At 39.0% G+C, this 13,475-nt stretch overlaps 1 protein-coding gene across 1 annotated transcript in view; it reads right to left on the bottom strand.

Annotated features, from left to right (window-relative positions):
• The window catches only part of LOC108636217 (translation initiation factor IF-2-like), a 229,011-nt gene that overhangs the window by 204,548 nt on the left and 10,988 nt on the right, over nt 1–13,475 (bottom strand). Inside the window, exons 2-3 of the mRNA XM_018049328.1 lie at nt 1,412–1,559; nt 864–1,001 (exon numbers count right to left, since the gene is read on the bottom strand). Coding sequence (XP_017904817.1) covers nt 864–1,001; nt 1,412–1,559 — 286 coding nt within the window. The remainder of the gene's footprint in view (nt 1–863; nt 1,002–1,411; nt 1,560–13,475) is intronic.

Genomic DNA, 13,475 nt, shown 5'->3' with positions numbered 1-13,475 from the left:
CAATCCTTGTTCAGGGAAATAAGTTCCCACAAGGGAGGGGCCCAAATAATAGTAATAATTATAGAATAAAATAAAATAAAAAGCATTTACAACAGTCAGTTCAGTTCAGTTCAGTCACTCAGTCGTGTCTGACTCTTTGCGACCCCATGAACTGCAGCATGTCAGGCCTCCCTGTCCATCACTAACTCCTGGAGCTCACTCAGACTCACATCCATTGAGTCAGTGATGCCATCCAGCCATCTCATCCTCAGTCGTCCCCTTCTCCTCCTGCCCCCAATCCCTCCCAGTATCAGAGTCTTTTCCAAAGGGTCAACTCTTCGCATGAGGTGGCCAAAGTACTGGAGTTTCAGCTTTAGCATCATTCCTTCCAAAGAACACCCAGGACTGATATCCTTTACAGTGGACTGGTTGGATCTCCTTGCAGTCCAAGGGACTCTCAAGAGTCTTCTCCAACATCACAGTTCAAAAGCATCAGTTCTTCAGTGCTCAGCTTTCTTCACAGTCCAACTCTCACATCCATACAACCATAGCCTTGACTAGAGGGACCTTTGTTGGCAAAGTAATGTCTCTGCTTTTGAATATGCTATCGACGTTGGTCATAACTTTCCTTCCAAGGAGTAAGCATCTTTCAATTTCATTGTTGCAATCACCATTTGCAGTGATTTTGGAGCCCCCCCAAAAATAAAGTCTGACACTGTTTCCACTGTTTCCCCATCTATTTGCCATGAAGAGATGGGGCGAGATGCCATGATCTTCGTTTTCTGAATGTTGAGCTTTAAGCCAACTTTTTCACTCTCCTCTTTCACTTTCATTAACACTTAACAAAAGCTCAGAAAACAAATTGCATTTGTGACTTCACTCACTGCTAAACCCATTTCACAGGTACTAGGGAGATGTAAAGATGCACATGGACTCCTTTCAGGGAGCTCACAATTTAGTGGAGACCAAAACTCGTCAATGTCATTTAGTTTTGATAAATATTCATCCTGAGTGTAGGAAAGCTTGAAAATGGCAAAGAAATGTTACAAACATTTCACCTTCAAATGGCTGTTACAGAAAATACTAAATGACGATGAAATCATTTTCCTAATATAGCACATTTAGTTTACCGCTATGTAATCCATTAATACTTACACAAAAATTGTGATTACCCATACAACATTTTTTTTAAAGATGGGAAAAAATCATCATGGGAATATATCAAGAAAGAAAGAGAAAAAAGATGTTGAGATTTTTTTTAAAAAAGCTTTTTGTTGTAGTAAACAACTGTGCTTTTTACCCATTAACTTCCCTCTCTTTAAATATGACTTTTAGTGCTGAGGGAAGCCACAGAGTCTTGGAGCTCGGGAAGAGCCCTACCTACCATTTATTGCAGAGAGGGAAGAAAAGGCTCAGGACCCTGAGGTTTCACCTGCGGCAGAATCCAAGGTTCTGCTTTACTTTCTTTGTCCTGCAGCTCCTCTCCATCCTTTACCACGCTGCTTTCTGCCCTGGGAAGCTGACCTTTACAAACTGTGTCCACAAGCTCTCTTGTCCTCAAGCTTTTGGTTGGTTTCTTTCTACCAAAAAAAATCACTATCAGGAGATGCTTAGAAGAAAAACTATGACCAACCTAGACAGCATATGAAAAAGCAGAGACATTCCTTTGCCAACAAAGGTCTGTCTAGTCAAAGCTATGGTTTTTTCCAGTAGCTGCATATGAATGTGAGAGTTAGATTATAAAGAAAGCTGAGCACCAAAGAACTGATATTTTTAAACTGTGGTAGTGGAGAAGATGACTCATTTGAAAAGACCCTGATTCTGGGGAAGATTGAAGGCAGGAGGAGAAGGGGACAACAGAGGATGAGATGGTTGGATGCCATCACCAACTCAATGGACATGAGTGTGGATAAACTCCAGGAGTTGGTGATGGACAGGGAGGCATGGTGTGCTGCAGTCCATGGGGTCACAAAGAGTCAGACATGATTGAGTGACTGAACTGAACTGAACTTGAGAGTTCCTTGGACTACAAGGAGATCCAACCAGTCAATCATAAAGAAAATCAGTCCTAAATATTCATTGGAAGGACTGATGCTGAAGCTGACGCACCAATACTTTGGCCACCTGATGCGAAGAACTGACTCATTGGAAAAGACACTGATGCTGGGAAAGGTTGAAGGCATGAGGAGGAGGGGATGACAGAGGCTGAGATGGTTGGATGACATCACTGACTTGATGGACGTGAGTTTGAGTAAGCTCCGGGAGTTGGTGATGGACAGGGAGGCCAGGCATGCTGCAGCCCATAGGGTTGCAGAGTTGGACACGGCTGAGCAACTGAACTGAACTGATCAGGAGATGGCAGTTTCAGGGAGAGTGAGGTACTTATGCACCCAGTACCTGCTCTGGTACACTGTAGGTTATGTCTGGGTGGCTCAGTGAAAGATCCCATTAGAGTCCAGTGCCCTTTTCTATATCTACCTTTATAGCTGCCTTACTTTCTTTGTTCACGGGGTGACGACGTGTCAGTCATGAGTGAGAGACTGAGGACTTAGGCACTTTCTTTAGCCCTTTAGCCAGAGAGGTGGCAAAAAGAGCCCCTTCATTATTTCACTGTCTCTTGCTGATTTAATTATATCCTGTTTACATTTTTGTAAGTGGCTGTATGGTAATTTTTTGCTTGTGTTTGTTATTTATTCATTTGGCTGCACCGGCTCTTAATTGAGGCCTACAGGATCTTCGTTGCCAGTGTGCAGGATCTTCATTGTGGCATGGGGAATCTTTAGTCGCAGCATGCAGGATCTAGTTCTATGACCAGGGATCAAACCCAGACTCCCTGCATTAGGAGCACAGAGTCTTCACCACTGGACCACCAGGGAAGCCCCTACTCCATCTTTCAAATCCTCAATTACTCTTCTTGAATGTGCCACCTGGGATATTGTTGGTATCCTGACTGACTTCCTTGATTTCTAGTTCAGTACTTTCCCCCAACACTGTGCTTCCACAGAGAGATGAAAGAAGGATTGCTTTCATGGGGATGGGTTTTACTCCTTTATTCAAAAATTGTCTCCTCTTGGAAATACTTTGATAGTTAAGAACTGACTGCAATTTCAGTCTCTTTTGTGATGACATTGCAATTTCTTTGTAGAGCAGTTTAGAAAAGATTGGAATTTTTCCTAGGTGAATTACTGATAGAACCACATCTCTTTCTTAGTTCTTGTCCTTCCTCTGATGAAAATAAAAAAGAGGTTATTCTATGAGATATTGGAACCACAAAATAATGAGACAAACTTACAAATAAAATCCATCTTAAGAATAAAACAGATCTCCATGAATGCAATATTTCAACTGTTGCATAGCTTAAAGAGAGGGCAGGCTGAAAGTGAAAAAGCTGATGGGGATGGATTTTCTTTACCTATTTAATAATAGTTTTTCTTTTGTAAAAGTAATGAAAGAATAGGTAGAGAGGAGGGGAGAATTGGTGGGAAGATAAGACACGCATGCCTGGTACTGGATAAAAGACGATTTGTACCTAGTACATTGTAGAAATTGTTCAAGAACAGTTCAGCCATGTAAAAATATGACCCTGTAATACTGCCAAGGTCAATCAAACTCATAGTTATTGACTCAGAAAGAACTGGCCTTACAGGATACCATTGCTCCAAGCCTGTTAAAATTTATACTTCCAATTATTAACATTTAGAAGATATATTTGAATCCTGAGAAATTAATTGTACAGAAATTATGATAAAAAGAACTCATCCTTTTATTTTCCTTAGCAGTTAAAACTTTAAAGAGATGCCATAAAAATCTAAAATAGCTACCTAGTCACTCTATCTCAGCACTATTATTTTCATTATTTGAATAGCAGTTATTGCTATTGGATATTTTTCTTATTTACATATTTATTTGTTTGGCTTTATTTCTCTAATACAATTTAAGCCCTATAAGAACAGATATACCAGCCTTTTTAATCAAGGCTTGTTGAACAAATTAAATAAATATTGACTCATAAATAATAATCTGTAGAGAGTTACCCATTAAACTCCAAATCTACATACCCAAAACCAACAATCACAGTGTCCATGATTGAGTAAGAGCAAAGAATATGTTGAAGAGTATGTTTATTGCTATCCCATTCATGCAAAAGAATAAAACATGTCTTTTTTTTCCCCAAAAGGAACCATTTGTATGTGTATTACTTGTTAAAGGTAATGAACGTACATAAAAATGTGCAAGTCTACAACATTTTTTTTTAATTACCAAACTGTAATCCATTTTTTCTTCCAGAGATTCAGATTTGGGAGGCTTAATATCTTTTAGACTTCTGTTTCTTTTGATTTTGTTACAAGGAATAAATAAGCATTACTTTAATAATTTATAAAAGAAAAAAAATCATGAGGTCAAAGTCTCTAATATAATGGCTTTGGAGACAGCTATTGGAACAAATTAGAATCTGAATCCGTAACAAATTATGATTGTAGTTTTCTCTCTCATTCCCTGTTTCTGTTACTAGAATAATGAAATCTTTCCCAGGTTTCAGTTCCTATCCCCAACTCACCTCAATAATATATTTTCCAACCACCTTTCTACCCCTGACCATCACCCCATTAAAATTTTTCTGCCCAATAATATTCTTAGGCCAAGCCAACTTTCAGGTTGTATTTGATAGCAAAAGGGGAAAATGGACAATCTTAACAGACAGGATTAAAAAAAATTGAAGATGTCAGGGAAACTCGAGAAGATGGCAGGGGAAAGGGTGGGGAAAAGAGAGAAGAGCTCTAAAGTGATTTCTTCTGCTTCTCCCCAAAGCAGAGCACTTAAATGTCTCTCTGTATACAGATCCAGGCAATATGTTTTAGAAGTAGAAATACTGGAGTATCAAGTATCCCCACGTCTGAGCTGGCATTTTGCCTCTTCATCCGTGAACCCTCTCACTGGGTACATCCTGAAGCCTTCCTGGAGATTGCAGGTCATAAATGTGTATGATTAATTGCTTCTGTTGAAACCAAAAATAATGTTTCCAGAATATCCAGATTACAGGGTGAAGCAAGAGCCCAGTCTCTGTTAGGGAACCTGACAGGGATGGCTGAAGAAAGATTGAACTCACTTGGGGCAACCTAATAAACATTTCTGGTAGATAGACTAACAATAGGGTAAGACTAGACAGTAGGAATTTGTTACAGATTGTGAAAGACACCTAATGAATTGAAAAGGACACAGACTAAGGGACAGAGACTTGGGTAAGAGAAGAGGTATGTGTGAAGCAATTGTCAAGAGCAATTGTCAAGAGAGGTTCACAACTTAGCTTCTAAATACAATGAACCCATGTTGATAGGAATGTATTATAGAGGCATTATGGTGTCTTCCCCATATATAGATCTTTAGAGGTATCTACTGCCTATGGGTAAGAGCAAATGACTTGTTATTTCCCTCTTCTGGTTTATAGACTATAATTGCCTCCCTTGGGATTATAACCATATGTACACAAAAGCTTATATATATATATATATATATATATTTATTTATATAAATATATTAAATATATGACAGCAGTTCTGCCCAGAATCAAGCAAAGAGAAGCCAGTGGCGGCTTCAGTTGCAGCCACACACTGTTAAAGATCTGCTTCTCACTGTTGAAGACCACCCCCCCACATTTCGAACAGAGTTTACTGGTCCAGAATCCCGTAGCCATCTTGCATCTTCAGTTGTGAGGTTTGCCAAAGGCAGTTCATGTTTGAAGCCCCAGCAATTGCTGTAATACAAATACAGACAGTTTCTAAGGGCAAGCTCATTCCCAGAGGCAGGGGTAGATCCCGTCCTGATGTTTACTAGTTCCTGGGCCTTGGTCTTCCATCCCTCCTCCTCCTCAGTGACCTACCCAAGGGAGGAGTAGCTGATCTAGACTTCTTTCCTCATAACATCCAAATTCGTCATACACCTCCCTTTCACAAGAGGCAGCTTTCACTGAAGTAGAAAGGTGATATAACCTTCCAAGGGAGGTTCTGAAGTAAATCCAAGGTGTCTCAGTGGTAAAGAATCTGCCTGCCAGCGCAGAAGACGCAGGAGACGTGCGTTTGATCCCTGTGTCGGGAAGATCTCCTGGAGGAGGAAATGGCTACTTACTCCAGTGTGCTTGCTTGGAAAAGCCCATGGACAGAGGAGCCTGGAGGGCTATAGTCCATGAGGTCACAAAGAGCTGGACACAACTGAGACACTAAGCCCCATATTTCTACCTACCTTTCTAAATCAGGCTACCGTCTGTGACTCTAAGGTAATGTCTGGTGATTTTTTTTTTTTTTAATCCTGGCCTAAACTATGTAGTCTCTGGCACTTCTCTCTCTAAAGAAAAAGACAAACACAAATTTAATTTCGGATTGTCACTACCATGTAGAGGACCCCTATGCATGTGTAACTTCTGCTTTCAGAATTAGAAATAGTGCGGCAAGGTACAAATCACTATCTTTAGATGTCTTGAAAACCTCAAGGCTTCATGATGCTCTTCAGAATAGAACTTTGTACTCATGAGGACTTTTTGGATGTAAATGACAGAAGCATAACAGCATCTGTCAAAAGCCAAAAAAGCACATTTATTAGCTCACCTCACAGAATGCCAAGTAGGCCCATGTGGTGTTGTCAGGGCTCTCTTACTGTGTATCTCAGATCTGCATGAGTCACTGTGCCTTTTAGTGCTGACCTAAGGTTCTCCATGTCAGGAAAGGTTGTCAAACCCATACCCCTACAGGGTATGAGCCAAAAGAAAGAGAGAATGCTCTTAAATATATTGTGTGTGTGTGTGCACATATGTGCAGTTTTACTCCCATTTATTGAATTGCTTGAGTTTTGCTTGACTGTCTGTATCACACATGGGTCCTGTAAATCTTTGTGAATAGGGGCTTGGGGTTCCATGACTAGCCAAGCCCGATGATAATTCCATTTAGGGCGAGGTCAGTCAAGATTGCCAGCGTGGAACAGCCACAGAAACATATGGAAATAGAAGAAATATTACCTCAATGACAAAAGAAGAGCCAAGTTTAAGTCAAACTGGGAAAAGGAGGTTGCATTGGATCCCCTTAAGCCTGTGACCGGCTGAGTCTGCAAGGCTCTCCTGAGCCGTAGTCCATCCAATCCTATATGTCGCTTCATCAGGCATTCGGGTAAGCACAAAAGAGTCAGTACAAACCTTTGACCTCATGTCCGCAGATCTGAGCTGGGTCTTTGGGGCTAAACTACAGACTTGTTTGATAAAATGTGCTGTCACTGATGCAAATTGGAATGTCAGTAACAGCCTTATTGACTTTGGTGCCAGAGCATAAGACCTGAAAAGTCATTTGTTCTGCAATCCTTTAGAAGGACAAGGGCCAGGTAATATGATCTTCTTCTGCTGTGGTATTACTGGAAAAAGGATCGGACTTTTGTTCTAGTTTCATTTTCTGTCAATATGTAGTTGTATCCGAGGGCAGTTTATTTCACCTCCTTGGAACTTGGTTTTCTAACGTATTAAAGGAAGTAGTTACGCTGGTTGATCTCCAGCATTTTTGATCTTCCTGCTCTGAATTTTTAAGGTTTAACTTTTTTCATTGGCTTTCTTCTGACTGGGCTGGAAAAGATGAGACCATGGTAAGAGATGGGCAAGTCATGGTACTGGACAATTGGAAAGGATATCTAAAAGATCATTAAAAGATATATGGTTATCTTTTACTTGTTTTAGTTTTCTAAAAAGATATCAACTCCAATGCCATTATTTGCTTTTTAATTACAAAAAAAAATCACATGCTTATTTTAAGGAACATTTTAAAAGGACAATTATAGAAGTCCAGTGAAGCAACTTTAAAAATAAGTTAGAAAAAAGACTTAAACCCTAACACGTAAACGCAATGATTAGACCTTGTTTTGACTGTGGCTTGGATAAAACAGCTATAAAATATATTTTTTTCACAATTGTAAGAGATTTGAATATGATAGCTATTAGAGGGTATTAAGAAATTATGATTATTATAATTTTCCTAAATGTGATAATAATATAGTTCTATTGCAAATTATGGGGGAAAATGAGAAGTTGTTCTTATTTTTTAGTGATGTGTAGTTAAATACTTAGGGTTATATGTTATGACAGCTGTGATTCACTTAGAAACACATATAATCAAATGAGATACAGTATTAGCAATGAGAAATATCGAAGTTTCTATGGTTATTTCTGTACTATTTTCTCAGTTTTTCTGTAATCTTAAAAACTAAAAACAAATAGCACCCCAAAACACAATCAACTGGAGATGATTATCTTTGAAAATTTCAAGCTATGCTCACCTTACATGTTTAGTTTAAATATAGTTCAAATTTTCAGTTTTCCCAGGTGAAATAGCACTTTAATGCCTTTAAGTCAGCTAAAATATGGCTCCTGGATTTTCAGCTTTAGCAAAGAGTTATAAGGTAGCAAAGTAGCAGTCTATTTCTTAGGAAATAATGGCCTTAGAATCTTTAATATTAAACACACCCTCCCTACACACATACACATAGATACCTGAATCCTTGTAGTTTTTGCTTATTGTGCAGATGAGGCTGAATGATGTAGTGGCTATGCATTCAGACCCTAAAGCCAAAGGCCTGGGTTGGGATCTTCCTTGCCCTGCCACTTATTACCTGTGTGACCTTGAAAAAGATACTTAACACCCTGTGCCTCAGTTTCCCCAGCTGTAAAATGGGAGTAAATGTTATCACCCATGTGATGGGATCCTTTTGAGCATTAGGAGAGCATTAGGAGTACATTGCACTTAACACAGCTCTTGGTGCTTAACAAATATTAATCACTGTTTGTTTATTTTGCTATAGGAAAGCCAGGAGTGGTCAAAGTCAATGCTCAAGGGGAAAAATACCTTTACATTTCAAGTGATGAAACTTGTTTGTCTTAGTGTGAATAGCATTGAGATAGAGAGATTTTTAAAAACAGAACAGGCAATGTGGCATTGTGGCATCTCTTCCATCTTAGTAATTTCCCATAACAAGTGGCTTAAACTTTTCTCAAAACCCTAGAAAACTAGTATCAGATACAAAATGTGTCTCAAGAATCTCCAGAAATGACTACATTTTCCCAACAAATTCAGGCTGGAAATATATTTGGTAGATGCTTCATGGTACTTGGCAGACATATTAAAATGATAGTGTGGATATTATTACAACATATCCTGCAATCATTTATAACCAAGTAAGACTCCTTCATTAACTTATGTATGTATCGTTGCTTATTGAAAACCAAGGACTTGATCTCTTTGTAATACATTAGTTTCCCATTATTTCTGACCTTGTAAAATTAAATATTGCCCAAGAATATGAAATAAATTTTTTTTTCAGCAGAGCTACATCATTATCCTTTTGCTGTTTGGATCTTATTATGAAAATTCAAGGCTATTCAGATTTATCTAATAAAACATTAGAGAAACTGCCAAAGACTTGGGTTTCATATCTGTGGTCAGGTTTTTGTTTAATAATGATGCCTGCATTTTAACCAAAGTCAATCTTTTTTCCTTAGCAAGATAAGTAATAGATGACTTCTCTATTGAATAATCTTCCATAGCCTTTGAGTCCTCTACCATGCGAACCTGATTCTTTGCACATCACAAAAAGCTGTTTAAAATAATGTATATGGAAGTTAACTAGATTTCTGGTGGAAATCATTTCACAATATATATAAATATCAAGACATTACGTTGTACACCTGAAACTAATATAATCTTATAGTTCAATTATACCTCAATAATGGAGAAGGAAATGGCAACCCTCTCCAATATTCTTGCCTGGAAAATTCCATGGACAGAGGAGCCTGGTGGACTACAGTCCATGGGGTCACAAAGAGTCAGCCACGACTAAGCAACTGAGCACAAACCTTAATAAAAGATAATTTGTATAGCTGAAACTGTTGTATGACTAGAATTTGCATAAAGAAATTCTTTAGTGTCTTGGAGCAACTGCAAGAAGCTAAGTCCTTCAAATTCTTATGTTAAGGAGAAACCAGGTAAAAGAGACTAAATGACTTAGACTTGAATCCTTTATCCATTTGATTTCAACTTAAATCAGGGAAATTCGTTCCTCTCAGAGAGCTGTTGATATCCCTTTGGAAGCAAGGTCATTTCAGTTCAAATCACATCACTTTCTTTGCAAGCAAGTCCAACTGCAGTGTAGCACAGAAAAGGAGCTGTCTAGACAGGAAGAAATGGACTCGGCTTCTTTTGGTCCCAGTTACTCAGTATCTGGTTAGAAGGGAAGCAATGGTTCTATAACTATATGGCACACAACTTTGCTAAGAGCAAAATAGAAGTTTGGATTTTTTTTTTTTTAGATAAAAGATATCAGATTAAGTGAACATGCACACTGGAGTTCTCTAGTAAGTAAAAGTCATGTTGATAATATGATGAAGTCTTATTTACCATTTCCACCTATTGCTATCTCTCTCTTCTAACAGCTTTTAAGTTTTTATTGTTCTGCCCTAGTTTTAGTACTGAGAAAAGTACCTAAATCTTAAAAGTATCTATTCAACACTATATAGAGAGGTATGTACATCCCAGGTATGGGCATCCCACGTGGCTCAGTGATAAAGAATCTTCCTGCCAATGCAGGAGACACAGGAGAAGTGAGTTCAATCCCCAGGATTGGGAAGATACTCTGGAAAAGGAAATAGCAGCCCACTCCAGTATTCTTGCTTAGAGAATCCCATGGACAGAGGAGGCTGGTGGGCTATAGTCCGTGGGGTTTCTAAGAGTCAGACAAAACTGAGTGACTGAGCACACACACAGAAATATGCTCACCAAATATTGGGTGGTCCCAGTTCTCTTTTTCAGCTCCTTATGACATCATTTTGAACCATCACTACATCTAATATCTACATACTTACCAAAAAAATCTGTTGTATCTATAAACTTACATGCTTACAAACAAACATTATCATTATTAGCAGGTGGTGAATTTGTCCCATTTCTTCAGTTTCTTTAGGCTCCTTTGCTCTCCCTCAATTCTGGCCCCACCTGGTTCCTAGAGGAATTTGCAGACCTAGTGAAAACACGCAGCGGTCCTGGTTGCAAGTCAGCTTTTATGGGTGGCTTTCTGTGAGGTCAAATTCGCCCAAGCATTTGTGTAGCAGGTCAAGAGCCCCACAAGGCGTGTGTCTGCTGCCTACACTCTCCAGTGGTGAAGCGGGCAAATTTGGACACAGCAGCTGGTCCTGAAGACAGCTGGAAATAACGGTCTGATAGGATCAGCTATCAGAGGCAAGGCGGCACCGCCGCGTGTAAACAGCATGCTATCTCTGAGACTCTGAGGCAGCGACACAGGTGGCCCCAGGCTCAACCTGCCCTCAAAATAGCAGTGAAGCCACTTCATATGCAGTCTTGCCCCCGTAGAATGAGAATCACCAGCTTTTAGTTCGGAAAAACCCCTTGGAGCTTGTGTCCCAATTCTCTTGTTTTACAGATAAAAAACAACAACTGGGACTTCCCTGGTGGTCCCGTGGCTAAGTCTGCACTCGTAACCCAGGGGACCTGGGTTTGACTCCTGGTCAGGGAACTAGATCCCACATGCCGTAACTAAAGATCCTGTGAGTTACGACTAAGAGCCAGTGCCGACAAACTAGTAAATAAATATTAAAAAAAAAATGACAACAACAAAAACAAAAACTCACAACCAGGAAGACAAGGAGATGTGTGACATCCATAATTGTCATATGCCTGCATGGATGTGTGATTAAGCTCTCTAGGGATCCACGTAGATTCGTGTATCATCTGATTGCTCTTAAGTTAGTATAGTTGTTTTCTTCCAAAGAGCTAACACTGCAGATTTAAAAAAAAAAAAAAATTCTCAGATTTAGTCCTGAATATCCAAGTAACTGTTTGGATCCACCCTCAAGCCAAATACCCTCAGAATGAGTGATGTTACCCATTATGTGGTTCCTTCCTGACAGCCTTTGTCTGGGACCAGACGCTGAAACTACTAAGACGAAAGGCATGGTGATCTAAGGGTGTTCACAATCTAGTGTCAGAAACAGACATATGAGCAAATAATTACGAGATGTTGCAAGTCACATAGGAGATTTACGTGAAGTATCAGCATGCGGCAAAGGAGCTGAGTAGTAGGTGGGTAGAAAATCTAGTCAAGGAGTCCAGAAAAACTTATATTTAAATTAAGTCTCTATAGTAACATTTGAATTCTGCAGAAGGGAGTGAAAAGAATGTAGTGAGTATTTTAGGCAACAAGGAAGAACATTTTATTTAATCAAGCCAGTGTCTACCAGTCACCATTTTCTCTCTCAGTCTTCTAGCTTATTGTCTAACACGGCTAAAATTTGTGTAAACGAAACGTTTTAAGAGTCTCCTTTACTCATGACCTCCTTCATTTTCCTTCATTCTTAGAGACTCTTATATCTTATTTCTTGGTTCGTGTTTGTGTTCTATTTGATTGAGGTTGTCAGAAATATGACCCTAGGATGGACAAGAAGCATTATGTGTTGGAGGTTACTAAACATCAGCTGGTGTTAATTCTCAAATGAGGGGGAGCATTGAGAGTTTGGGAAATCATGAAAGTCATCCAGAGCAGAATGACTTTCATTATGATCTCAGATTACAAGTAAACAAACAAGATATTCACAAAAAATAGTAAGGACTAAAGGACACATTTTCAAAGTTCAAGTTTTTTGGAGTCAAGGACATTTAAATTAAGACAATATGCTGTCATCATTGGGTTTCCTGGTGGCTCAGCGGTAAAGTATCTGCTTGTAGTGCAGGAGGTGCAGGAGGCACGGGTTCAATCCCTGGGTTGGGAAGTTTCCCTGCAGAAGGAAATGGCTACCCACTGCTGTATTCTTGCCTGGACAATCCCATCGACAGAGGAGCCAGGTGGGCTACAGTCCATGGGGTTGCAGAGTCAGACATGATTTAGTGGCTGAATGAATTCACATGCACCATATCATTATTTGTCTGCAAATTGATATCCATGCGGACAATTTCTGTGTGTCTGTATACAAACTCACAACACAAACACACACACACATATATATATTGCACAATCATATATTTTAAAATTAAAATATGTACTTATTATATAAGTATATAATTGATATTCTGCCAAATTGCCTTTAAGATTTGTAAGCCCACAGACCCCTCATCCCAAGAAGATACCATGTATGCACCTAGACCATGATGCAGAGATGTTCATGGCAGAAATAATTTTTAATATCCCACCTTCCAAATGGAAGAAGCCTAAATGTTTGATAATAGGATATACTTTAAATATCTTATGATATACCCAGTTAATGGAATGTAATATGGCCATTAAACACGATGTTCTTCTAGAAATCATAAGGATTAAGATAACAGACATAAAGTACTTAGTAGTGGCCAGAACCTAATAAATGCACATTCTGCGTTAAATTATCATCATCATTGTTATGATCATATCTTAAGATGTAGTGAAATGTTCCTATATGTAAAATGAAAAATAAATACAAAGCAGTATGT

The sequence above is a fragment of the Capra hircus genome, chromosome 1 (assembly GCF_001704415.2).
Source record: "Capra hircus breed San Clemente chromosome 1, ASM170441v1, whole genome shotgun sequence".
Taxonomy (NCBI): Eukaryota; Metazoa; Chordata; class Mammalia; order Artiodactyla; family Bovidae; genus Capra; species Capra hircus.
The sequence above is the reverse complement of the archived record's forward strand: the minus strand, read 5'-3'. Positions and strand labels throughout refer to the sequence as shown.